General features: G+C 42.5%; 5 protein-coding genes across 6 annotated transcripts; 1 reads left to right on the top strand and 4 right to left on the bottom strand.

Annotated features, from left to right (window-relative positions):
* Positions 1 to 10120: 10120 nt before the first annotated feature.
* LOC132257680 (natterin-3) lies at positions 10121 to 11710 on the bottom strand. Of its 2 annotated transcripts, XM_059754685.1 has the most exons (3): positions 11620 to 11676; positions 11230 to 11463; positions 10121 to 10630 (listed from the first exon to the last, which is right to left on the bottom strand). In XM_059754685.1, the coding sequence occupies exons 1-3, from the start codon at positions 11624 to 11626 to the stop codon at positions 10197 to 10199; spliced, it is 675 nt and encodes a 224-aa protein (XP_059610668.1). In that variant the 5' UTR covers positions 11627 to 11676; the 3' UTR covers positions 10121 to 10196. The 2 variants fall into 2 exon arrangements, with proteins under 2 accessions (XP_059610668.1, XP_059610669.1); XM_059754686.1 differs by lacking the exon at positions 11230 to 11463 and having other exon boundaries at positions 11620 to 11710.
* Positions 11711 to 11964: 254 nt separating this feature from the next.
* LOC132258368 (splicing factor 3B subunit 2) lies at positions 11965 to 14650 on the bottom strand. Its single transcript, XM_059755675.1, has 3 exons — positions 14536 to 14650; positions 13822 to 14440; positions 11965 to 13757 (listed from the first exon to the last, which is right to left on the bottom strand). The coding sequence occupies exons 1-3, from the start codon at positions 14554 to 14556 to the stop codon at positions 12139 to 12141; spliced, it is 2259 nt and encodes a 752-aa protein (XP_059611658.1). The 5' UTR covers positions 14557 to 14650; the 3' UTR covers positions 11965 to 12138.
* A 385-nt stretch (positions 14651 to 15035) lies between these two features.
* On the top strand, positions 15036 to 18439 carry LOC132257802 (NFX1-type zinc finger-containing protein 1-like). Its single transcript, XM_059754837.1, has 4 exons — positions 15036 to 15328; positions 15393 to 17345; positions 17414 to 17634; positions 17696 to 18439. Exons 1-4 carry the CDS (start codon positions 15166 to 15168, stop codon positions 18425 to 18427), a joined length of 3069 nt encoding a protein of 1022 aa, XP_059610820.1. The 5' UTR covers positions 15036 to 15165; the 3' UTR covers positions 18428 to 18439.
* A 102-nt stretch (positions 18440 to 18541) lies between these two features.
* On the bottom strand, positions 18542 to 22694 carry LOC132258012 (uncharacterized). The gene is made up of 6 exons (XM_059755105.1): positions 22384 to 22694; positions 21104 to 22317; positions 20861 to 21030; positions 20352 to 20626; positions 19051 to 20264; positions 18542 to 18838 (listed from the first exon to the last, which is right to left on the bottom strand). Exons 1-6 carry the CDS (start codon positions 22593 to 22595, stop codon positions 18660 to 18662), a joined length of 3264 nt encoding a protein of 1087 aa, XP_059611088.1. The 5' UTR covers positions 22596 to 22694; the 3' UTR covers positions 18542 to 18659.
* Positions 22695 to 22880: 186 nt separating this feature from the next.
* LOC132257747 (probable cytochrome P450 9f2) lies at positions 22881 to 25099 on the bottom strand. Its single transcript, XM_059754776.1, has 3 exons — positions 24682 to 25099; positions 23408 to 24621; positions 22881 to 23346 (listed from the first exon to the last, which is right to left on the bottom strand). The coding sequence occupies exons 1-3, from the start codon at positions 24891 to 24893 to the stop codon at positions 23174 to 23176; spliced, it is 1599 nt and encodes a 532-aa protein (XP_059610759.1). The 5' UTR covers positions 24894 to 25099; the 3' UTR covers positions 22881 to 23173.
* Between the last annotated feature and the right edge of the window lie 71 nt (positions 25100 to 25170).

Genomic DNA, 25170 nt, shown 5'->3' with positions numbered 1-25170 from the left:
ATAAAGCATTAACAACTTTGTGCTGAGTGTTATTAGACACTCGCACACGCTCATCTTCTCGAGCGTGGGCCACGAATCGATATCTTGCCTTTGGCAAGATGTGCCGTGGTTCAATGGGCTCGATAATTGTTGTCGGTGGGAATGTCAACTGGAGAGTGTTTAAATTGATTATGAAACAAATGGAAATTGATGGCGGTTTCACATTGATAGCGGGATTACAGGCATTTTCACTCGAAAGATGCGGTGTCCTGAAAATCGATGCCACACCGCACGTCACTCGATTTTCCCTGGAAGAGAGCAGCAGATTGAGTATCCTTTTGATGTCTTAAAGACAATTCAATTTCCAGCACTCACCTTTATTCTCATGTCCTGCATTAACTGCTAAGTGGCAATTGATAGTTCTAAGATAAGCTGAACTGCTGAGCATTCTCAGATGTTATCTCTTAAATGACCGAGACGCAGGAGCATTTTCAACTGTCCACACTGGCTATATGTGTGGATTTATGTATCTGCACAGTTTTCCACTTTGAAAGTGTTTGAAGTTTAGTGGAAATTGAGCTGCAAAGTTGTTGTGTGTAATTTCTTTTCCCCATTCCTAACAGTTCGCACCGCGGCAGTCAAAACAGTGAGTGAATTTAGCTTGATTGTTTTCCAGCAAATGTTCGTGTGTGAGATAAAGTTTCACATGGGCAGAAAAAGCTCAAAGCTCGCCTTTGTCTCGAGGGCACGATGAGAAATCTCTTCTGGCAGCTGCGATGCGTGAACTTGTGGGGATGGAAATCGAAAAGAGTCAATTATTTATTTTCCGCCTTATCTTCGTCCTCTTGTGTACTCTCTCGGGGAGATACATATCACATCTTGTCGCTCCATTCATCCGGACACGGAGCAATTAATTGATGGGCATTTTCTGTGTATTTGACGGCATGATTGGATTTTTTTCGCCGGCGCGAACGACAAAAACCGGGGTATTTGAGGCACAAGAGATAATCAAGTGATGAATGGGGCAACTCTGAGGCTGCTGTTCTTTTCATTATTGTCTCAACCCGCTCTCTTTGTTTCACCCTCGCATTTTTGCTGCGAAGACGCAACAAAGGAGATCATTCCTTTTGATGAATTATTTGGTATTTGACATTTTTATTGCCATTCTCTCCAATTTTCGCCCCACAAATGTCCCTCTGCGCGGAGAAAACTCCATTTTCCTGAGAACATCACACACGCGCCCAGATGAAAAGTTTCCCCATCATGAAGAGGAGAGTCGAGGTCGCGTCAAATTAATATCTGGCAGACGGTGTACCTGGCAGGGGAATGAAATCCACACCTCATCTTCCTTGGCATATAAATTGCTAAACTTGGAACCACTAATGCCAAGCACTTTCGCCCAGCTTTCAAAGCATCTCACGGCGAACCTAATCCCAGGATAACACAACATTGTGCTCGGGAGCTTCAACATGAGTTACAATAATTTTATATACAGCGTGAGGAAATTGAAAATTAGCCTCTTAAGCACCATTAGTACATTCCTAATTGCCATTACTGCGCATCGCAGAGCTCCTACTCAGACCATGCATCATCTTCTCGCAACGCTGAACCCTTCTGGGCTCTCACTGATGGTCTGTTTGTCGATAGGAAAAGGCGACAAATTGATTGAGATGAGGTATTGAAAGTGCAAACAATGTGAAAATTGATATGATTTTGTCAGCACTGCGAGCAAAAACATTTTTAAATTATTAATAACTGAAGAATAGTTACATACAACATTTTTTTACTTTAAAAAGGATGTTATTGGTAGACGGAATTTTTCTTCTCAGTGTTTTCATCTTTGCGTGCATTTTCCAATTTCGTCCTGAAAAATCAGGAAGATATTTTTTAAATCAGTTGCTCTCAATCATTGTCAGAAATAATTGAATTGCTGTGCAGTTGGTTATCAGAGTAAATTTCTATTGCTCCTTCCAAATGAATCTCTGACCCTTTCCAATGATGTTCCATTAATTAAAAGTGAGTAATAAAATTCGATTTTGTACAACATTGGCGTTTTCCCAAAAGCGCTGTAATTGATTTTTTTTCCTCGCTAATCCCACTTGAATTTGCAAAATTTTATTTCCTCTGCAATTTACATGCTAAAAAAATATATGCAAATTGATGAATATATATATTGTGAATATGCTGTACAGACAGAGAGTTCTTTCACTCTCATAGAGCACTATTTAATTCAATTATTTGCTTTTAACTCAGCGGCACCAGAACGATCGCCAGACTGCAAGCGAGGGTGGTTCTTGAGGGAGATTTTGCATCTTAGAGGGTGAATGGAAAAAGCTCTCCACTTGAGAGTGCTTTCAATCTTCTGGCGGAGGTGAATTGAGTGATGAAATGGATGAAACACTGAAGAGGGTAGACAAACTCAAGTGCAAAATCGTAATTTATTATTTAAGATACCCTCCACTGTGGGGGAAGGGGTAAAGGGGGCGCGTGCAAATAAACAGAGAACTGAAAGAATTCCCTGTGAATTTTTATTGTGGCACAACAAAACGCCTCATAAATAATGCACCACAACTCACAAGAGGCATGACAGGGATGTCGTGCATTGAATTGGATGGTGTTCTATCGGATGGCCTGAGTATCTTTTGTTGGGCGGGGGCGAAGTGTCTTGTCTACACAGATGATTCCCCGGGAGAGACGATTCCCTCCCCCGCGCCAATGGCGAGTTCCCACTTAATATTTCCCAATGCATTCACCCATTTTCTTATGTTTGCCGTCGTGCTGCATTATTTTTCACACTCTCCCGTGCGGTATTCACTGCATACACACTTGAGAATTTAGGGCGTCTTCGGGAAGCTTCATTTGTCATCAAACAATCCCACTCTCGCGCGTCCCATCGCGAGTTTTGTGTGCAACATGACAGAAAAATTTCCACCGTGTGCATGAGGTTAGGAATTCCCCACGGAAAATCACACAGATCCTCAGTGCTGGCACAAACATCTCCACCTACCGTGAAAATATGAATTTGAATAAAGTGGAAGCTCACCTGAATCGCATGCAACGTGCATAAGTTTTCCACTGTTTGCCTCGGCAACGCATTCCATCCACGAATGTGAGATATTTACTTGTGTCAGGACAGAAAAGATGTGCTCGAAGGTGTCGGATGGGTTTTCTCTCCGCATGCATAGAGAGCTTTTTTGCCCGTCCCCTTTTTTGGACTTGTCGTCTTCGCGCCACTTTGCATATTTCCCATTTCCGCCAAATTTTCCCTCGCCATCCCGGAATTTATGCTGCAGCAGAATTTATTTTACACTGCGAAGGAAGCTGTGAGAATGCTGTTCAAATTGAAATGACGAAGAATGGAAAGGCTCCTGGAAGCTGTGATGCAATGCAATTTGACCGATTTCATCATGCAAAATATCTGCAATGGAGCATTAAACGGCAGAGGAACTTTTCAATACGAATCTTTTGATATTTTTGAAGATTTGAGAAATGCATAAAAATTGCACGCTTGTCGTAAATCATGTTTATTTGCGGTGATGTCACAATTATTCATGTAAACGAGACCGTTTTTCGCAAATTTCTTGAAGATCCGCTGCATCAGCAAGTTTGTTGCTGCACCCAAACAATGTCTCTTTGAGTTTTCCTGTGGCTGACCACAATCTCTGGCCACAAGGACTCCTCTATAGGGCGTATAAATCAGCAGAGGTTGGCGATTATTGTGAAAGTGCCGCCGAAAATCGCTTTTCTGTACATAAGCAATACCATGAAATTTATCTCTTCCCGAGCTATTTCCTGTCCATTCTGCACAACTCGCCCCAAATCCACTAAATCAGATTGCATTCTCTGGCCTGTTTTCGCGTGTATTGGGATATAAATTCTCCTCTCCGGGATGGAACTTTTCCACGTAATCGGCGACATTTTCCGCCCTCATCCATTCTCTTTTCGTTCTGGATTCTAATTGGATTTTGCTGTAACACACTTTTCTATATGGCTTCACGTTGAGCTTCGCTCCGTTCTCTTCATTAGAAGCAAAGGACACCAACTGTTGACCAAACGGACAAAGAGAGCTTTCTTATCTCCCGGAAGAGAGGATTCTTATCGTGATTCTTCGTGCCGAAAAAAGAAGGAAAAACACCGTTCGGCAGGACGGCATTGTGAAGAAGAGATGGGAAAAATTGAACATTTTCACCTGAATAGTTTTATTTTATTGCATCACTTTAATGGCCCTGTAATTTCCTCTCACACCCACTCCGGCTGTGAACACATTTTTCTAGATTATACCACATTCTGTAGCTCCTTTTGCGCCACCCAATCCACCTTCCTCACAGCGGATTCGCCCTGTGCACGGTGAGCTTAAAAGCTCGGCCGATTTTCACAGCAATAATCCACCCCCACACACACAATACATCGCCGTACATTGTCCTCGCTCAACATTATTTAGTGTTATAGTTGGCAATTGAGTTTCCTGCCACATTCCACTCCTCCTCATCAGCGAATTGACTTCCGTGCGCCACTGCGAATGCACTTTATCCCACTTAGCCGAGATAATTGCAGCAATTCGCAATTGCCACCCACATCATTCTCACAGATTGTCCCTTTTTTCCTTCGTCTCTCCGCCTCCTTGACTCCCGTCGGCGGACTTCCGTCGTTCGGGAAAATATCCAGGATTTTTTATAGCCCGACTAACAAAGAGGCTCAGGTGAAGTGAAATCCTCTTCAGCGGCAGTGACACCTTTGCATAATATGCAGCAAAATATACGGATTGAGTTGCAAGAGTTCACAAGTTCATAAGTAACTTTCTCAATCACCCAAAATATCACCCAAGATGTCTCTTCGACAAACTCCCGATCAAGTTTGCCCGGTATAAACTTCTCATTTGAGATCCAAGCGGAGCTCCATTCATTTTCCGTGCATTAATTAATGACTGTTTCTGGCTATAATTACGCTCAAGACGAAAATTTATATAATCAATAATCACAAGGTAGAAACACACAGAGTGTAATGATAATTGCAGCCATTCCTCGGACTCTCTGCACCACATTTTGAGGACAAATTGATTGTGGATGGAACACAAATGTACAATTATAACTCCATCAATGGATTAAATAAATCCAATTGCATCATATTAAACTCTGTGATTTGGAATGTCTGCAAACGGTTACTTCAGAGGAAAACCCGAGACATTTCACAGATTCTTGTTTCATCAAGACTTTGATGAATTTAATGAATGACATGGAGTGGCAACCAATCCAAATAAGCTTGAGCATTTCCAGCAAATTGTTGTATTAAGACATGATGAAATTAGACCCGAAATGCATTGCAAAATGGACTTAATGTAGCTTCAGAAAACGCACCAAAGTTGAAAAACATGCATAACACAAGTAGATTTAATGCCAATGTAGGTCAGAGAGACTTACGAAAAATGACATACAGCAAACTTATGAATATTGAAGTGACTTTAATGACTTCAGCGAGGAAGAATGTTTCTCCAGTGCGCGGCAAAGGATGGCAATATAAAACTAACACAATTAATTGTCTTCTCCACGGAGGAGAGAATTTCATCTCAGCGACTAAAGAGAGGGGGTGGCATAAGAATGAATTACATCCTCCTCTGCGCTTTTCCACCCGGCGGAAAACTCAACACATTCGCAAGCTTGGGAGTTGAATTTTTATTGCTAAAATATTGCACTGGAACAATGTTGAAGAAAAGTTTGAAATATTTTCAACACACAACAGGAAAGTCGGTCCGAAATCATTTAATGTTATTCGTTGCAAGTGCCATTCCGGCCTGGCGAAATGGCAAGATTTATTCACTTCGCCTTATTTATGGCTTGTAATTTAATTTATGATATTTTTCTTAACTGGCTTTCTGGGGCTTACACAAATTGCTTGGAAGCACACTTTTCCCTCATCGCGATTCTTGTTTGCAATTTTTGAGGCGCGCTCGCGATATTCTCGTGGAGCGGAAGTGACAGAAGACAGCCAAGAATCCACAGGACTTCCTGCATGTTGGGTCTGTGCGGTAATTGTGATGGAGGTGTTGGGAATTTCCAGAAAAGCCAACGACACAGAGATATGCCAAAGCATCATGTTTAATTCAGAGGGTGTTTGAGAAATCTATTAAATTTAATATCTCTCAGCATCGACACGTCTGACGTTGAAAGCGATTCTCGCAGAGAAAAATCGCATCATCGCCGTCATGAATAGTTGAGGAGGCGCCCACAGGGTGGCGAGGAATAACCCCCTGAGATCTGCTCGCGACATAGTGTCAATCAATCAGCCGCCCCTCGAAGAGCTCTTAACATTTTCAATCGCGATTACCATCCAATTTTCAGCCAACCATCATTGCCATCAGGAAGGAAATTTAATTAAGTGAGAAGGACACTGACTGGCATTGTTCTTGAGCCTCGCCATTTCCGATGAAAGCACACGGCGCCACGGGGAGTCTGTGCCCCAAATTCGCCCCCTTTTCGCCATGGTCGATCATTTTTCTCCCGTCAAATCAATTGTTACTCCCGTGGTTGGGCAAAATTGCCCACATAACCGGTGATAAATTGCACACAGTCTTGGAAATTCCATTGCATTCCTGTGGGAAAATTGCTTAGTATCTCACTGTGATCAATTTGTGATAAGAGTCTCATCCTCATGCCAGAATATCTTCCAATCTCAGTGCAATTCGTTTCAGGTCATTTAAATTTTCCGATATGGCTGAAGGGTTTGAGCGCCAAATCGCTTACGAAATTGTCAACTTATTTCCGTCCGCCCATTTGAACAATTGTTGCCAAAACATAAATTTGCCTCTCCAACTGGGGAGAGAATCAATTCCCTTTAGTCTGATGCCGTGCGAAAGAGCCACGATAAATTCGACTCCAATTTTCCAGCCCCCAAAACGTGAAATATTGTGCAATATTCAAATGGAAATTCAACCATTGACGTGGCTTTTCATTAAGTATGTCGCCATCTTTCACGTTCCTTCCTTTACCACTTCTTCCTTTTTTGCCTTTCCGAAAAGGAGTGATTTACTGGATTCTTAGGCGATGTACACAGTTTTTCCCGTGAATTGATTCTCCGCTCCTGCAATTTTAATTAACATAAATTTGGAGACAAAAAAATATAGCAAAACAGCCAGAATTCTCCTTAGTAAATTACTGTCCTTTGAGTAGAGTGGAAAAACTTCATGCGATGATTATGCGCTGCCCATTTTGTGAATTTTCAGAGTGATAATACGTTGTGAAAGCTGAGATATAATGCTGGAAAAAAGCTCTTTGCGAGGAAGAGGAAAAAACTTTCTCATTTTCATGATTTCCTCCTGCAATTGAAATCCCTAAAGTTTCACTGGTAATCTGGCGTCCTGAATGCATCTCATTGCATCAACTTTATATGGCTTCCATTCTTTCAGCCAGTGCAATTGCGATAAGGGAGATTAGTTGCAAAATATCTCAAAATGCCCTCGCTCGATGGCAATCCGCGTGATTTACTACATTCGCGCGGGGTGTCGAAAAGAGCGGCCAAGTGATAAAGATCTCGTGGCAACTTTTAATTAAATCATCTAATTGAATGGCCGAGTCAACAATGCAAGCGAGATGGAAAATCCTTATCTCACCCACTGACCATGTGCATTGTTGCCCGCGCTCTGATTTATTCACGATGACGCTGAGTTCTTGGTCGCGCGGTGTCCAGAGCTTCTGCGGTCAGCGATGTGCCCAGTGCACTCTGCACATGTCACATGCCGGCTGTTCGGCATCATCTTTGCCCAGGACGGTGATTTTGGGAGCACCGCTGACACGGTGGAAATTATTCAGACCCTTCTTGCCGATTGCCATGTCCATTTGCACAGCACACAAGCGGCGAAATCATCTGGCACGAACCGCAGTGTTTCTTGTCCAAAAGCGGTCGCTGATGCACTCGATCAATTATTACTCACCATTTCACATGGTTAACCCATGAGTTCAGCGAGAACAGTGACACATCAGTCAAAGTATCAATTTTTACAGCGCTTCTCACTTATTCAAGTGAAATGAAATATTCATGTCGAGTTTCTAAGTTCACTTACCCAATTTAATTATGATTGAATTGTAGTAATAACTGATAATTCAAGTTAATGAAATTATGTAAATCCATATAAAAATATATTTATTGAAATTCACTGAAGATTCTTTTTATGCTTAAACTTTCTACACTTGAACTTCTAACTCTACGCATTGCTTTAGAACTTATCGAAACAAATACCTGCAATAATTGTTACAGCGTAAACATTTATTATAGTCTATTCTATAGAATTATATTCGTGCCATGCACTTCCTCATTTAGGGTTTTCCCGCGCAGCTGAGGGCAAAAGCTGCCAAAAGCTCCCGACGCGAGGTGATTAGGTGAGGCAAGTACGGTTGATTGATGAAATGGCTCACTAAAAGCGGAGGAAGAGGACTTTTTGCGCCAAAATATGTGAATACATCAACAGTCCTTGGCTGAGGGAAAGCCACCCACTGCGGCTTTCCACGCGCATGAGGTCGTCATCAATAACCAATTTTGACGATGGACTCACTACGATAAACTATAATTAATTACACAATTGTGACATCATTGTGAAGAGATAAATCTAATTAATTCCCAACTTAATCAATTTATTCCTATTCACACCTCATTAATATTCGGTGAGCACAGCATCTCCAGAATATATAATTAACACCCCAACATAGTCCTTGTCGTCTCTATTTTGTGTCACACCAGGATCACTCATGGCTTCACAATTTGCAGCCCACTTTGGCGAATTATTCATTTGACTGCGTGTGTGGCTCTTCAAGAATTTACCATAGGGTTCAATGACTCGGCCTTGTGCGGGAAAATTGATGCTGAAAGCAGAGACAAAGGCACGATCAAGTGGCAAATAGTTACCGTAAATACACTGCACATCATCATTTGCACAATTTCTCTATATAATCCTGCGAACTTTCGTCATTACTATCAAATCACATCAACTCAATTGATTTCGGAGAATTTTGGTATTGGCATTTTAACCATTATTTAATTCTCATTAAGTGATCAAAGTTGAACGCAAAATTGTTGAGCCTTTTCCACTATTTTCCTCAAATATTGACAAAATTATTCAAATTCCAGCCACAATTTTGACACGATATCCAGAGTGTAATTGAAGTGGAAAGCGTGGCACGTTTTAGTGGCTCCAGGCAAAGGACATTATTTAACAGGCTGCATATTATTCACATTAAACATCATCGATTGACTCCGCAGGGCGGGAATTTTCAGCATGGCAATTTAATTAGTGCAGAGTGTAACGCGATGCAGATAATTGAAAATATTTTGATACACACAACATACCTATTCCTGACGATTTGCAATTTATACCAAAAATTCTCTCTACTTCGTGGCATTTATCAGATAAATTCGAAAAAGGGAAAAGTCTTTTCGTGCAGACGACAAATTCGCCTGCATTGGTGAGTTGGGGTGAAGGAAGTGGAGTTCTGGCAGCGGAAACAATTACTATGTTTCTTCAAACGGACGTTGGATGCATGACGAGGCGAAGGGGGAGATTTCTGCATATTGTGGGTTCTTTCAATCACTCACCCACTCTCCAGAACGCAGTCTCTTGTTGGGAGCTGCTGAAGAAAGAATTCCTTGGCACTATCGAGCTTTCTTCCTTCCTCCCTTCATTCCGCGTCACTTTGCAGAGGAAGCACAAACGGAGCGAACAGAAAATTGGCACTTTGCGCTATTTCCAGGCCATTTTCAGCGGGTTTTTTTGCGCTAGCAACAAAACATTTGTGCTTCAGCAATTTAAATTAATTTCTCGTGGTATTTCCCATCAAGATGTCCCGCAGAGTGAAAATTTTGCTGGCATTTTTAGGATAATTGTGGAAAATTTGCGGATGCAGCGTCAATAAAATAACCACCATGACCATAATTGGTTTGTTCAAGCAGTGTTCAAGCTATACAAAACAACCCTCAGGTGAACTGACCGTTGAAGGAAAATATCTTAAGAACCGCTGAGAAATTATAGATTCAACTGGAAAGAACATAAACAAGCACCCGCACTTCAGTGGAGTGTGGAAAAAAAAGCTCTTCTGGCAGGGCATATCAATTTTCAATTTTTCCACCATTGCCTGAAGCCAGACGAACATTTGTTGCATCGCTTAATTAATTTTATTCAGCAAATTTAAAAACAATTCTCCGCATCGCGCAGGATGCAACAGCCAGAGAGAGAGTTACTTGATCACCAGCACTTCGTACTCCGTCACGCTGACCTCCTCGCCGTCGAAGGGGATGTACAGGCATCCGTGGCTGGCCTGTAACTTCCCGGGCGTCTGGGTGCCATTGTAGATGCACCTGCCCATGTACAACTTCTCCCCGTCGACTGTCTGGCCGACTTCCACGGCTCCTTCCGGCACTTCACCGTTCATGGCGAACTCCCAGACGAAGTCTCCCGTCCGCAACACCTCATACTCCTCCTTGGGGTGCTCCTCTCCTCCGTAAGCAACATAGGCGATGCTCTTGTCCGGAATGACCTTAGCTGGGATCATATCGCCCTCGTGGAACGCCCTGCCGACGAAGATGGGACTGCCGTCGGCATCACGACCAGCCCTGACCGCAGTTTCGACGGGGAAAGAAGCTCCGGCTGCAATGAACTGCCAACAGTAACCTGGCAAAGAGAATCATCTTTAATACAGCTGGCCGAAGAAACACAGAGTTAGTTCACTTCAATTTGAGACACACAAATGAGTCAGAGATAAAGTCGTCTTATCTTGTAGGAAGAAATTTGCAGAAGCTATTTTTAGATGAGATAAAATGTTAGTTTCATCAATCTGATTGCATTTCATTATGTTTTCCACAGTTAAAGCGGTTTTCATGTATAATTGTTGAAAATTGATTTCAACACATAAAATCAATATTTTCAGAATCTCAGAAGTAATTTGCCATCTTCATTAAAATAAAAAGTAATAAAGCATCTTAAAAGATTAATGAGGGGAGAAAATGAAGAGTTCCGTCGATTATAAAAGCTCAATATCGCATCGGAAGACTTAAATCGCCCTCCTTTTGCATCGTTAATATAATGAGAATGACTAATTATCGCGCAAAGCCGTTAAGTTGACCGGCGAACATGCATATGAGGATTAGTATGTAGCTGCTCAAATGGACGACGTGGGGAATTTCCGCCATCGGCCACTGACTTTCCGCCCGGAGGAATGAGTGTTTCTGTGGTTTGGTTAGTGTGGCGAACGAAGAGTCGCTGAATCTTACCGGCGACATCAAAGCTTATCGGTTTTAGTCTTCGATCCATCCACGAATCCGCCGTTCTGAGTTCTTCCTCCGAGGATGAGCTTGAGTCTTGAGGCCAAGTTTGATGTTCCGGCGCGGGCGGAAAGGATGGCATTGGCATGACGGGCATGGTGTACGAGAGTGAGGCCAAAGGAGGTCCCGAAGGCGCCCCCGGAGCCATGAATTCAGGCCGAAATCCAATCGGTGGCGGACTATCTGCAAAGCGACGTTATGCAACTCGCGATACCTTATCACATCCGACAGCAAATGCATGGATTTTCACCTTTCTACCAGCCCAAAAAGCCACTTGCTCAGGCGAACACGCAAAAAGGGGGCCAATTGTGAAATTGAGAGTGATCTTAGTGCTCTTACCTGGCATGTTTGCTTAATTGTTGCGCGACCAGCACTTGAGAATATCACCAGCAGACTAAATTTTGCACCGCGCGCCAATTATGGAGTGGGTGAAAATGACTGATAAAGGCGCTCAGTGTTTTGCATGTAAATACACAGACACATGCGAATGATATCAGAGATATGATTAAGTTCTTCACTGTTTAATCCAAGAGCATTTAGAGTAAAGACAGACATTGAGGCCTAGAAGTGAACTCATCTCTGTGAAAATTCCGCGGAATTTTCAATTACTCAGTTGGAATTGAGGGCCGCGAGGAAGCTTTTGTAGAACTCATCTGAATAGAAACAATCACTCAACAATGTCCTTTACATTTCCTTTATAATAGTTTATTGAGAGACTTTTGGGCACATTACATCTAATACACTTCTCAAATGGAACCAGTTCGCCTCTTCGGTTCACACCTTATCAATAAATTCCAATAAAAATCACTAAAATCAATTTCCAGCCGTGATTTCATGCGTCAGATAAGATAGTTTGCCTTAGAACTTGAACTCCTTGTATTTCTTCGTCTGCTTGCTGCTCGTGTCCACTTGCTGGCGCTTCCGCTTGGACTTCTGCCTGGCCACGTGCTCCGCCAGCATGTCCGAGAGATCCTCCTTCTGCAGGTGGCTCTGCTGCTCGCGCATCTGCTGCTCGTAGCGCTGCGCCATGGCCTCGTTGTCCATATCCAGCTCAGATGGATCCAGCGCCAGCTCCACCATGCCTTCGCGCTCGCCGATCGGCGGGAACCTGGGCGGCGGGGGCGCCTTCATGTGCCCCGCGACGTCATACACGTGCGTGGAGGCCATCATGGCGTTCCCGATGCGCTCGTTGCGCTTCTCCGGCAACACATGGTACAGCACGGGCGTCTCGTTGTCCTCCATCTCGCTCTCTATCTTCTTCTTGCGCAGCTCAATCGTGTCCGGCGTCTCCATGCCCGCCGGCACACTGGTCAAGCCTGACGGCGTCACCAAGCCCTCAGCCGGTGTCACAAGGCCGCTCTCGTCGGGTGCATTGCCCAGGTCCTCGCCTTCTTCCTCCTCCTCCTCGCTGGACTCCTCAGATTCCGACTCCAACTCGCCCCACATCTGCCTGTCAATCTCCCCATCATCAACTCCACTGTCCTGATCCAGGGCGTTCGTGCCGAACACATCTCCGTACAGAGGCTTTCCTTTCTCATCCACCGGCGGCTTTCCCCATCCGCCGGCGTGATAACCGAACGATGTGCCGTCCGGAATGGGCGCATTCAGCCCGGGAATCTTCAGATTGGGATAACTCGGCGGCGGACCGTATCGCTGCTGCGCAATCAGCCACGGAGGCGGAATCTTGTGGCAGTTCGGCCCGATCGGCATGCCCAGAGCCGTTCTCAGCTCCTCCGACAAGTCTCCGGGTTTTTTCTCCTTCAGTCTCGTCTCGAATTCCTTGCCCTCGTAGTATAGATCCCCATGAATGGTCATCCTGGGCTTTGTCTGCCACTTGAAGAACGCATCGTGCAGCTTCTGGTAATCAATGTCAATCTTCCCCATCTTCGGTCGGGCGCGCTCTCTCATCTTAGCCTTCAGCGTTTTCGCCTCATCCTTCTCCTGCAGCGACGCCCTCATCTCCATGATGCCAGTCTTCTTGATAAACGCCGGCAGATCAAAGGGTGGCTTTTCGATGCCGCGCTTCCCCTGCAGATACTTCCTCTTGAAGCACCAGTGACGCGGCACCTGAACTGTGTTGCGATGCGCCTTCAGCTGCACCAGAAGCTTCGGGTCACGCGCTGTGACATCGTGCATCTCCACAACATCTGGGCGACTCACGAGCTGCTTCAGCTCAGCCACACTGAGGCGAGTCAATTTCTTGAGTTTCCTCTTCGACATTCTCTCTTTGTCTTCCGCTTTGTCGCCATCAAACTCCTCCTCGTCCTCGTCCATGTCATCCGTGATTAGCTTTTGCTTCTCCTTAGCCAGCTTCTCAGCCGCCAGTTGGTCGGCCAATTGTTGCTCATTCGGCCGCTTCTCTTCGATTTTAAACATCTCAAAGACGCGGTAAAACTGCCGATACATTGGCGCCAAGTCAGCTATTGTGATCTTCTCCGGTACATACTCAATCTGGACATCCTCCTCAACCTCATCTCCTGCAATGCACGCAAAAAGACAGTTATTATCAATTATTATCGCCTAATTTCTTCAAAATGTTACCTTTAGGCGTCTCTTTCGGCCCGTTTTCCTCTTTCTTTCCATCCTCGTCCTTCTTCGTTTCGGCTTCACGTTGTGCTGCCATTCGCTGCTGCCTGTTCTGCTTCTTGCGCTTCTTCTTCCGCCTATTCTTGTCCACTTTTCCCTCCCCTTTACCCGCTTGCGGCTCTGGCGCCGTCACCATATCCACCTCATCGTCAGAATCCACATCTGCATCCGCGTAGTCCGTGCTGATCACGCCCGTGGACATCTGAGGCTGCGTCGCCTTCATGATATCCTCCGCTTGACTGCCCAGTTCCATCGCGCGCTGATCCTTCAGCGCCAGCACTTCTTCCAGTGCCTTCGGCAGCACGACTTCGGCCGGCTTCTTGGCCTTCACCTCGTCCGGTTTGTCCAGTACCAGCGACATCAGCGAGGGGATCTTCTCGTCGCTCTCATTTCCGGAATCCTGCTGACTCCAAGTCCCCGGCGGCCCTCCGGGAACCGCGGGCGGCGGCACTGGCATTGTTCCCGGCGGCGGAAGCTGCCCCATCGCAATTCCCGGCGGAGGGACGCTCATCATTTGCCTCTGCATCTCTGCTTCGTGCTCCGCCATGGATTCGAAGGCATTTTGCTGCAATTGCTGAAAAAAACATCCGCATATAACCTCAATTTCTTCCAAAACTATTCTTATACGATATACGCGGTTTTACTGCAAAACTCCTTTTGGATACTCACCTCAGAATCGCTATCAGACATTTTCCACTATATTCACGACTGAATTACGGCGATTTCCTGGTGAAAAAAGAGAAAATCCGCACTGTTTACATACGTTCAGGAAAGTTTATCTGACGTTTTGAGACTACTGAAAACACTGTTAGCTGAGATGTGAAACACAAATGAAACACACGTTTAGACAAAAAACGCAGCATAGAAACTCTTCTCAAGGAAGATACGATGTTTTACTGAAAGTGGTGATTTCCCGACATTTGCACTAAAAGAGAACAATTTATGTCTGCTATGCTATTCGCTTATCCAATTAATTATGCAGGAAAGTCATGAAAAATCTTCGGTGGCACGCTGAAACACGCCGTTGAAATTCCACTCGCAGATTGCAGCGCTATTTTGGTGAGTAGACAAATTATGCAACGAATGCTTACGTCAAAATATGTAAGCAGAACGTGGTTTTTCAAGCTCCGAAATAATATCAATTTCTTTACAAATATCCTTCTTATTTGCTTATACCATACATTTAATTACTCAAGAAAGTTGTCTAGTATCTTTTTAACATGTGTTTTTAGAAGTGCCATTGAAAGTTGTGTGTTTAATTCGATTGCCCATTTCCAGAGTATTTCGAGGGTTTCAAGAATGAGTGATTCTGATGATAATTGGTTTGATAAGGATATTGAAGAATTTCAAGTTCCAATAAAGAAAAAGACTGTTGATTTAACTGCAGAACAATTGGAAGAAGTTAAAATTGGAGAAGATGAAAATCCCAAGTCCTCAGGAAGTGCCTTTGGCCTGCCAGAAGGTAATTTTTCAAGAAATTGATAACTAATAAAAAATCATAATTTTTTGCACACTATTTTATATAGATTATGGAGGAAGTTACAACATAAAAGTGCCTTCGAAACTCCCTATGAGAAATACGGATAACAACTCAAAGAAAACCCGAGGAAAAAACAGTGCTTCTCAGGGAGAAATCCAGAAAATGTCGAAGAAAGAATTGCTGGAGATCAGTAAAAAGAATCCTCTAGACGTGTTCTTGGAAATCATGGGAAAGGCGCTAAACTTTAAGGAATTAGCATTAGAAAAGCAGAAATCCCACGAAACAATCATTCTCTTGATCGTCGTCTTGGGAAAACTTCACCAAGTTCCGCTGAATCACAATTTGGAACACTTCATGGCTCAGATCTTGATGCCCGATGATGTTCTGCAGGAAGATTTGCTATCCTACGTGAAATATGCTGTGGATCTCGAGGAGAAGAAAACAGCAAACTTGCTGCCCTTTTCTGATCTAGTTTGGACAAATTTGGAGTCACTTTGCGGCTTTGGGATGAGATTCAATGGACAATTCAATCGTTGGGCTGTTTTGACCCTTGCAATCTGTGAAATCCTCGAAGGGAAAAGGAGAGAATCTTTAGTGGAGAAACACTCGAGGTTTTCAAAATTGTCGAATGATATCACGACGAATTACTTCTATTCGGAAACGATTTATGCCAGTCTCGACGATCTCAAGGATGTGCCAAGCAAGAGAAGTTGGAGAAAAAAACGAATTGCGGAAATGGTAAAGAACAGTGACTTCGCAGATGCTTCAGAATACTTGGCATTCCAGTTAACTCACTTAAAAAACACTTTTGTCTACAAATTGTTCGAGGGCGTGAAGAAATTCAATCAACAGAGAGGAGAAAAGCGACGAAGTATCGTTTTGGAGGATATTTCCGGGACGAATATCTTTCCTTTCGTACGCATTCGCAAGAGTTTCCCACAAATTATGTCCTTCAGCGACAAATACTTTCTCCTTGATTTGGCTCCGCACGTCAGAGTTGATCATCGACTGCCTGAGAATGTTAGGGAAGAAGTGACGAAGCGAGACTTTCAATTCATTCCCGGATCTCTGCTCTTCCTCTCTACATCACCCTTGTTTGAGGACTTAATTGTGGCGGAAATTCCCTTCCTTCCGGTCGAAGTGCAGCGCGAAGGCTTCCTGATCGTTGACATTGTGCGACTGGAGAACATCAAGGGATGCATTTTAAACAGTAATCTCATTCTCGTGACGATTCCTTTCATGTTCGAGCCCGTGCTGCAGAACTTGAGAGCTCTGCAGAAGATCTCAACAGCGACGCTACCAATGAAAGAATACCTGGTGAATTGTAAAGCTGCGGCTGTTCTACCTGACTATGAAAATCTGGAAGAGTATGCATTTTCCTTGGAGAAAATCAATCTCAGGGCGGAAGAGCACAGGGAAGATGACTTGAAAATGTTGGGAATGAATGAGAGTCAATTTGAAGCCTTTCGAATGGCGTTGACGAGAAGATTGACGGTGATTCAAGGACCTCCAGGAACTGGAAAGACGACAGTCGCCCTGAATATCATTCAGCGCCTCCTGACCAACACTTCTCTCAGGATTCTTATCGTCAGCTACAGGAATTTCTCCCTAGACAAGTTGCTCATGAGATGTTCTACTCTCACGGACAAAATCGTCAGACTTGGATTGCAATTGGCAGATCCGGGAGTCAAGAAGTTCACGCTGGACAGGAGTATTGTTGATCCCAGACACTACGCGGTGCAGAAACAAAGTTTGGCTCTTTACAGTGAGGCGATGGAGAAATTTGTAGACACGATGAAGAACCTTGAAGTTGATGGCAAAACCGAGAAATGCACTCTTGATGAGGATTTCGAGCGACTTCGGCAAGCAACTCTGAGGGAAGCTGAGCTTGTGCATCTGCGGATGTACTACGGATGCAAAGACGCCCGAATTATTGGCATGACAACGTCAGGAGCAGCGAAATATCACACTCTTCTTGAGCTTCTTCGTCCATCAGTTGGTGAGAATCGTGGAAAAATTCACTGAAACACCATTAATTGCGTATTAACGGCTTCTTATTCCTTGCAGTGATCATTGAGGAAGCGGCTGAAGTACCTGAATCTCACGTTATCACTTCCTTAACGCAACACACACAGCAGTTGGTCCTGATCGGTGATCATATGCAGTTAACATACTCCCTTGACATCGACATGGGTAGGAATTGCACACCAAAATCCCTCTTCGAGCGTCTGGTACAGCATGGAGCGAACGACATCTGCCTCAATATCCAGTATCGAATGCATCCCGACGTGAGTCTCCAGTGCTGAATTGTTCATGAAAAGATTGTCAGTGATTTTGTGTACTTTGCAGATGGCCGATTTGCTGCGAAACACAATTTACCATGATTACTCGGACGGCGAGAATGTGAAGCAATACAAGGCAATTCGAGGAATTTCTAAGAATCTCTATTTTATTAGCCATGAAAACCTGGAGACGCTGGCTAGGGAGAGATACAAACTGCTGCAGCAAGAGTGTCCCATCAAGAAGAGCGAAGACACGTCGAAAGAGAATTTCTACGAAATGCTATTCACAGTCGGTCTGGCGAATTATCTCCGCCAGCAAGGCTACAAATCTGACGAGATTGTCATTCTGACAGCGTATTCTGGTCAGCAATTCGCCATTGGATCCATTCTGGTTAATTTCCCACTGCTGAAGGGCGTAGAAGTGCACACGGTGGACAGCTTCCAGGGTCAAGAAGCGCGCATTGTAATTCTGTCGCTCGTGCGGAGCAACGAGAAGTCAATGATTGGCTTCCTAACCAGCAAGAATCGCCTCTGCGTTCTGCTATCGCGGGCGCAAGAAGGTTTCTATATTGTGGGCAATATGGAGGCGCTGGTGAGAAGGAGCAATGATTGGGAGGATATTGCAATTAAATTGGAGGCCAAGGACGCTATTGGTCCCGGATTGCCCATAAAATGCGAGAAGCACGGAGGTGAAATGATCGCCACTGGATTGGAGGACTTTCTGAAGTTCACACGCGATGGATGTCCGATTGGCGAAAGCCTTCCCAAGACCAGAAAGCATCCTTGCATAAATCTTTAAATTATTCAAGTTTGGTTTTCATGTTCAAATCGTCTTCCACACTCATTTATACAAATATATGCATGTATTTCTCACAATTAAAAAAGTGCTATTTTATATACATATATAAGTATCTATTTTTATATGGCCTGAAGGTTTCTATTTCAATAATAACTGGAAGAGCTTTTCAAAACGGTACCAAAATTTATAATTGTAACATTGAACAAGTCAATCATTATTGTCTTGCTTCAAACTATGATTCCTGGGATCTCGGCCGAAATTCTCCGTAGATTCCTCCTTCTGGTTGTAGGACAGCAACCATGGATCTCTTAATTCTTAGTGGAATCTGCGTTTTCGCCGTTGGTACAACATGAAAGTGTAAAATCAAGTAATAAACGAAAGCTTTCAGCTGCATTAAAGCAAATCGTGAACCTGGAAAAGAGAGGAAATATGTATACTAATTTTATTCACAAAATATGCAATTATTTGAAAATTGAAAATATATAAAATTACTTTTAAAATCCCATAAATTTAAAACCCAGAACAAAAAGTGCATTTGACCCTTGGGGGGACCCTGATCGGAATTCTTTCCCTCCCTTTACAGCAGTATCGCGTGTTATACTGCATTTTCAAGAATTATTTACCAATGCAATTCCGAGGACCTGCTCCGAAAGGTACGTAAGTTGATGGATTAATTGATCCCTTGTTCTTATCGTTAAATCTTTCAGGATCGAATTTCTCCGGATCAGGAAAGTAGTCAGGATTATGATGATAGCCAACACTTGGAATCCAAATAACGTCGCCACTTTCGAATGTGTATTCCTTGTCCTTGTCATATTTCAGGGTGAAGTCTCGTGTGCAGGTACGATCGAAGACAGGACCTGTCCATAGTCGTAATGCCTCAGAAACTACCATGTCCAAATACTTTAAATGCAGAAGAGTGTCGTATTTTAATGGTTCTCCATTTAGCTTTCTGTGAACATTTAATATTTCCTTGAAGAGTTTCTCCTGAACTTCCTGGTGAATCATGATCTCGTACATAATGAAACCCGTTACCGACGAAATACCTTCGAATCCCGCCAGGAAAAAGAGAAAACATTGAGCAACAATTTCGTCATTTGTCAGTGACATCTTTGCGGATTTTGATAATCCAATTTCTGATTCCTCAACTGTGGCAAATCCTGCAGAGTCCTTTTCGGCTGTTGTGTGAGTCAGATTTCCCTTCTGAGCCTCCATCAGCAGATTTATCATGTCATGACGAACGATTTTCTTCTCTTCTCGAGTCTTAATGGTATTCATAACGAGATCACGCACAAAAGTCATGCTTCTAACGTCGAAAAAGGGAATCTTGAAGAACTTCATTATCTTAGGAAATAATCTCATGAATATGAATTTAAGTTGAATTGAAATACCAGAGAACGAGATTAGACCTCTTCCTGTTTTGTAGAAAGTATTCTCCGGATCTTCCATAGAGTCCACCTTTATTCCGAATGCACAAGTTCCAATAACGTCTGTGGTCAATCTCGAGAACAACTCCTTAAATTCATATGTCTGGAATCCTTTTAGTTTTGATTCCCTTTTCAAAAAATTCACCATTTGCTCACAAATCTCAACCATCAAATCGCACATGAGACGCATTTTGCTTCCTGTGAAAGCTGGACTCAAAGTCGATCTCATGTCCTTCCATTTTTGACCGCGAAGACTGAATAGGATGTTCCCAAAGAGTGGATCATCTTTTTCACTGAAAAACAACTCGCGATCTCCAAAGCTATCGAACTCTTTAATGGTGAGTTGCTTGGCGATTTCTGGGTCTAAAATTAGGACGATGGGCTTACGGAATTCAAAAACTCCTGCCAATCTAAAAGTAGAATCAACAAAATACATTTCATGATGGACATATACATAAACAAACCACACTACAAAAATGAGAAATATGTATAATTACTTCTCCTTTGAAAATTCCCTCGTTAAATCTCTTATATGTTCAAATACACTCGTTTGCTTTGTGATTATTCTCAGGTTGTTCCCGACAAGAAACACTGGCTTTCGATGTTTAATCCCTTTTTTCAGGAAGAAATCCTCATTCTTAGTTCCTGTTTGATAAATGTACACAATCACAGCGGCTAAAACCGTAAAGAGCAGAAATTCTAGCAACATCTTCACTCTTTTATCGCGTATCAGCTTAAAAGCTGTCTGTCCATTCAGACACTCTGAAGTACACTAAGCTGCGTCCAAATATTTTTGATTATGAACCCACACGCCTCATGTATTCTGTACAAAAGATAAAGCACACACAGAGGCAACAATTTGGAATCGACCTTGACTTTTTCGCGTTCATTCATTCATTTAAATAAAATTAGATGACGAAGAGTTTGCAAATTTATTCATCCAGAAATACTGCTGTACAGATGAGACTCAAATTGTCTCAATGGAATTATTTCATTAGCTGAATTATTTCGGCGATCTCGGACGGAATTGAACGTGAATTCCCCTCTCAGACTGTAAGCCCAAGAAGTTTTTAGCCATTTGGACTGGAATTTGAGTCTTTGCTGTTGGTTCCAGATGGAAGTTCAACACTGAATAGTAGACAATCGCCTTCAATTCCATCAGGGCGAAGCGAGAACCTGGAAATCAGCAAGAAAATCAGTTAAGCTCAATGAATTGATTTGTTAAGTGATATCTCTAATCATTCATTACCAATACAATTTCGAGGCCCAATTCCGAAAGGCGCAAAAGTGGAAGGATTAATTGAACCACTGTTTTCATCGCTAAATCGCTCAGGATCAAACTTCTCGGGGTCAGGAAAGTAGTCAGGATTGTGATGATAACTCACAATTGGGATCCAAAATGTTTCACCCTTTCGGAAAGTGTATTCTTTGCCATCGTCGTACTTCAGAGTGAAATCTTTCGTGCACACACGATCAAGGAACGGTCCAGTCCATTTCCTCAACCCTTCTGACACAACACCATCCAAATACTTCATTTGCTTGAGAGCATCATATTTTAGAGGCTTTCCTCCCAACTGTTTGTTCATGGCTGACACTTCATTGAATAACTTCTCCTGAACATCTGGATTAACCATTACTTCGTAGATGATAAAACTGGCAAACGTGGACATTCCCTCATATCCAGCCAGGAAGAATATGAAACACTGCGCAACAACTTCATCATCGGTCCATGACGATTTAGTCGAACTGACCAATCCAATGTCAGACTCTTCAACCGTCGCAAATCCTGCAGAGTCCTTTTCGGCTGTTGTGTGAGTCAAATTTCCCTTCTGAGCTTCCATCAAGAGGTTTATCATATCATGACGAACGATTTTCTTCTCTTCTCGGGTCTTGATTGTGTCCAAAACCAGGCTATTCATGAAAGTCCTGCTTTCCGGATCAAACATGGGAATTTTGAAGTACTTCATTACACTAGGAATCATTCTATAACCCATAAACTTAAGCTGCAATTTCAAACTACTGAAATTGATCAGCATCCTCGCAGTTTTGTAGAAATTATTATTTTTCTCTTTCAACGAATTCACTTTGACTCCAAATGCACAAGTGCCAATCACATCTGTTGTCAATCTTGAGAGTAATTCCTTCATTTCATACGTTTGAGGACCTTTTTCCTTAATCTCGCTCTTCAGAAAGTCCACCATTTGCTCACAAATCTCCACCATCAAGTCACACATGAGACGCATTTTGCTTCCTGTGAAAGCTGGACTCAAAGTCGATCTCATGTCCTTCCATTTCAAGCCTTTAAGATTGAAGAGAGAATTTGCGAGAAGAGGCTCAGCCTCTTGTTTGAAGAACTCAAAATGATCCGTAAAGTTATCAAAGTCCTTAATAGCGAGTTGCTTAGTGAGTTCTGGATCAAGAATAAGGACAACAGGTGTTCGAAAATCAAAAATTCCCATCAATCTGAAAGCACATTTCAGTATTAAGAAGAATTTCTTTTATACATTTCACGCATAGATTTAAACTTACTTTTCCTTCGGAAACAGTCGGGTTAAATTTATTATGTGATCATAGAAATTTATTTGCTTTGTGACCAATTTGAAGTTATTCCCAAGGAGAAATGAAGGTTTGGGGAATTTCAGTCCTCTTTCCAAGAAAAAATCTTCATTTCTCGTCCCGAGTTGATAAAGGTAAAAGACGGCCACTGCCACCAGAGATAACACCAGAAATGCAAATAGCATTGTCACTGTCTGATAAGACTGATACAAGTACTGTTGTGAAATACACTTTTAGCGTGAGAGATTAATTAATGAAGATGTTGTCGCGCGAGCGGTTTGAGGCGCACTAATGCCCAAAGCTTCCAGTCAAAACCTATAAATTGTCCCACTGGTGGTGTGTTCGACTATCGGTGTGTATTCTGCGCAGTGAATATAACACACATAGAACGTTTTTCAAAGAGAAACCTTGACTTTCGTGCGTTTGCGTGAATTAATACTTAATCACCCATTTGTTGATGTTCTTTTACATGTTTTTATTTTTATTCTCACTCAACAATTTTTTTTTGGAACCAAGTCTGGAATACTATTTGCAACAAGAATAAAATCAGGGTTTCTTAAGGCGTTTTTAATGAGAAAAAGATGTACAAAACACTATAAGTGATTTTATTTCGCAATGTGCATTAATATATTAAGGTGTCATATTGATGAATTGCTGCACTCGAAATGCAATAACATTGAAAACTTCATCTTCTCTCAATTAATGACGCACAAGGAAATATCTAATTACATCACGAAAGCACTTTAAGCCTCACTATAAGTATTCATTTCGGCAATCTTGGACGAAATTGAACATGAATTCCTCTCTCAGATTGTAAACCTAAGAAGTTACAAGCAAGTTTTACAGGAATCTGAGTTTTCTCTGTTGGTTCCAGATGGAAATTCAAGACTGAATAGTAAACAATCGCCTTCAGCTCCATCAAAGCGAATCGAGAACCTGTATAACACAAAAAAACATATGTTAAGTAAATTCTTTTTCTTTCTTTTTACTTTCATACCAATGCAATTTCGAGGTCCTGCTCCAAAAGGTACGAAAGTCATCGGGTGAATAGACTCTTTATTCTCGTCGTTAAATCTTTCGGGATCGAATTTATTAGGATTCGGAAAGAAGTCAGGACTTCTGTGATATCCTAGAGATGGAAACCAGACAACATCGCCACTTTTGAAATTGTATTCCTTGCCTTCGTCGTATTTCAAGGTGAAATCGCGCGTACAAACACGATCAAATACTAAGCCTGCCCACATTCTCAGTCCTTCCGAGACAACCATGTCCAAGTACTTAAGCTTTTGTATAGAATCGTAATTGAGAGACTTTCCGCCAAGTTGTTTGTTCATTTCTGAAATTTCAATAAACAGTTTCTCTTGGACATCTTGATGAAGCACAATTTCATAGATAATGAAACTGGCGAATGTCGATAATCCTTCAAATCCAGCCACGAAGAAGATAAAACATTGCGCAACAACTTCATCATCAGTCCAATTCTTTTTAGTAGATTTTTTCATCCCGATTTCTGATTCCTCAACCGTGGCGAATCCTGCAGAGTCCTTTTCGGTCGTCGTGTGAGCTAAATTGCCTCTCTTCGCCTCCATCAAGAGATTTATCATGTCATGACGAACTATATTCTTCTCTTCTCGGGTCTTGATGGTGTTCATAACGAGATCATGAATAAAAGCCTTGCCGTCTGCATCAAACATTGTTATTTTCAAGAATTGCATTAACTTTGGAGCCATTCTGTAGGCCATGAATCTAAATTGCACTTTTAAGCTGCTGAAGTTTAATAACTTCCTTGTTGTCTTGTAGAAATCATTTTCTTTCGCATTCATAGAATTCACTTTGACTCCAAAAGCGCAAGATCCAATAACGTCAGTCGTGAGTCTTGTTAGAAGTTCTTTTACTTCGTACGTTTGAGGTCCTTTTTCATTGATTTCTGCCTGCACAAAATCTATCATTTGCTCGCAAATTTCCATCATAAGACTGCACATGAGACGCATTTTGCTTCCTGTGAAGGCAGGACTTAAAGTCGATCTCATGTCCTTCCATTTCTGACCTTTTAAGTGAAAAAGTGTGTTGCCGATAAGAGGATCAACGTCTTGGGAGAAGAAAGGCTGATGATCCGTGAAACTGTCAAATTCCTTAATAGCAAGTTGCTTGGCAATCTCTGGATCAAGAACGACGATTATAGGTTTCCGAAATTCGAAGAGGCCCATCAGTCTGCAATTAAATTTGGTGACTTAATCACAAGTTTGCAGATTTGATGATAAGACAACTTACTTTTCTTTCGGAAATTGTCTCGTTACATCAATAACAAAGTCGTACAAATTGATTTGTTTAGTAACCAATTTGAAGTAATTCCCAAACAAAAATACAGGTTTGCGGAATTTTATGCCTCTTTCTAAGAAGAAATCTTCATTCTTCGTTCCGAATTGATAAAGGTAAAAGGCAACTGCGGCCACAACTGAGAAAACCAGAAACCAAAACACCATTATTACTCTATCACCTTGTCTGTCACTGTGTGATAACTTTAATTCTTTGATAATGTTCCCTTAGCTACTATATTTTCTTTGAAAGCGCGTGGAGTTTTCACGTACTGAGATGGAAACATACTGAATACGGCGGACGGTCAAAATTCATGAGCACCCAATCTGGCGCCTAAAGCATAACTTTATCGGTGTGACTGTGAATGTGCGTGTTCTTCGCAGTCAATATAAAAACACTCCCACATGGAAAATGATTCTAAAAACAACCTTGACTTTCGTGAGT

This window comes from Phlebotomus argentipes, unplaced genomic scaffold (genome assembly GCF_947086385.1).
Source record: "Phlebotomus argentipes unplaced genomic scaffold, Phlebotomus argentipes genome assembly scaffold_4, whole genome shotgun sequence".
NCBI lineage: Eukaryota > Metazoa > Arthropoda > Insecta > Diptera > Psychodidae > Phlebotomus > Phlebotomus argentipes.
This window is presented reverse-complemented; position numbering and strand designations above follow the sequence as displayed.

What these genes read in the sequence shown, in the direction of transcription:
- LOC132258012 (XM_059755105.1), bottom strand. Translation starts at nt 22,595, where the DNA reads ATGCTATTTGCATTTCTGGTGTTATCTCTGGTGGCAGTGGCCGTCTTT. An exon ending in TCCGTCCGAGATCGCCGAAA is followed by an intron (nt 20,627 to 20,860) that starts TAATTCAGCTAA and finishes GACGCAGCTTAG; the next exon opens with TGTACTTCAGAGTGTCTGAA. An exon ending in AGGGAATTTTCAAAGGAGAA is followed by an intron (nt 20,265 to 20,351) that starts GTAATTATACAT and finishes TTCTACTTTTAG; the next exon opens with ATTGGCAGGAGTTTTTGAAT.
- LOC132257802 (XM_059754837.1), top strand. Translation starts at nt 15,166, where the DNA reads ATGAGTGATTCTGATGATAATTGGTTTGATAAGGATATTGAAGAATTT. An exon ending in GCTTCTTCGTCCATCAGTTG is followed by an intron (nt 17,346 to 17,413) that starts GTGAGAATCGTG and finishes TATTCCTTGCAG; the next exon opens with TGATCATTGAGGAAGCGGCT. An exon ending in AGTATCGAATGCATCCCGAC is followed by an intron (nt 17,635 to 17,695) that starts GTGAGTCTCCAG and finishes TGTACTTTGCAG; the next exon opens with ATGGCCGATTTGCTGCGAAA.
- LOC132257680 (XM_059754685.1), bottom strand. An exon ending in GATAAGCTTTGATGTCGCCG is followed by an intron (nt 10,631 to 11,229) that starts GTAAGATTCAGC and finishes TCTCTTTGCCAG; the next exon opens with GTTACTGTTGGCAGTTCATT.
- LOC132257747 (XM_059754776.1), bottom strand. Translation starts at nt 24,893, where the DNA reads ATGGTGTTTTGGTTTCTGGTTTTCTCAGTTGTGGCCGCAGTTGCCTTT. An exon ending in AGACAATTTCCGAAAGAAAA is followed by an intron (nt 24,622 to 24,681) that starts GTAAGTTGTCTT and finishes ATTTAATTGCAG; the next exon opens with ACTGATGGGCCTCTTCGAAT. An exon ending in AGGACCTCGAAATTGCATTG is followed by an intron (nt 23,347 to 23,407) that starts GTATGAAAGTAA and finishes TGTGTTATACAG; the next exon opens with GTTCTCGATTCGCTTTGATG.
- LOC132258368 (XM_059755675.1), bottom strand. Translation starts at nt 14,556, where the DNA reads ATGTCTGATAGCGATTCTGAG. An exon ending in TGTCTGATAGCGATTCTGAG is followed by an intron (nt 14,441 to 14,535) that starts GTGAGTATCCAA and finishes TGTTTTTTTCAG; the next exon opens with CAATTGCAGCAAAATGCCTT. An exon ending in GCCGAAAGAGACGCCTAAAG is followed by an intron (nt 13,758 to 13,821) that starts GTAACATTTTGA and finishes CGTGCATTGCAG; the next exon opens with GAGATGAGGTTGAGGAGGAT.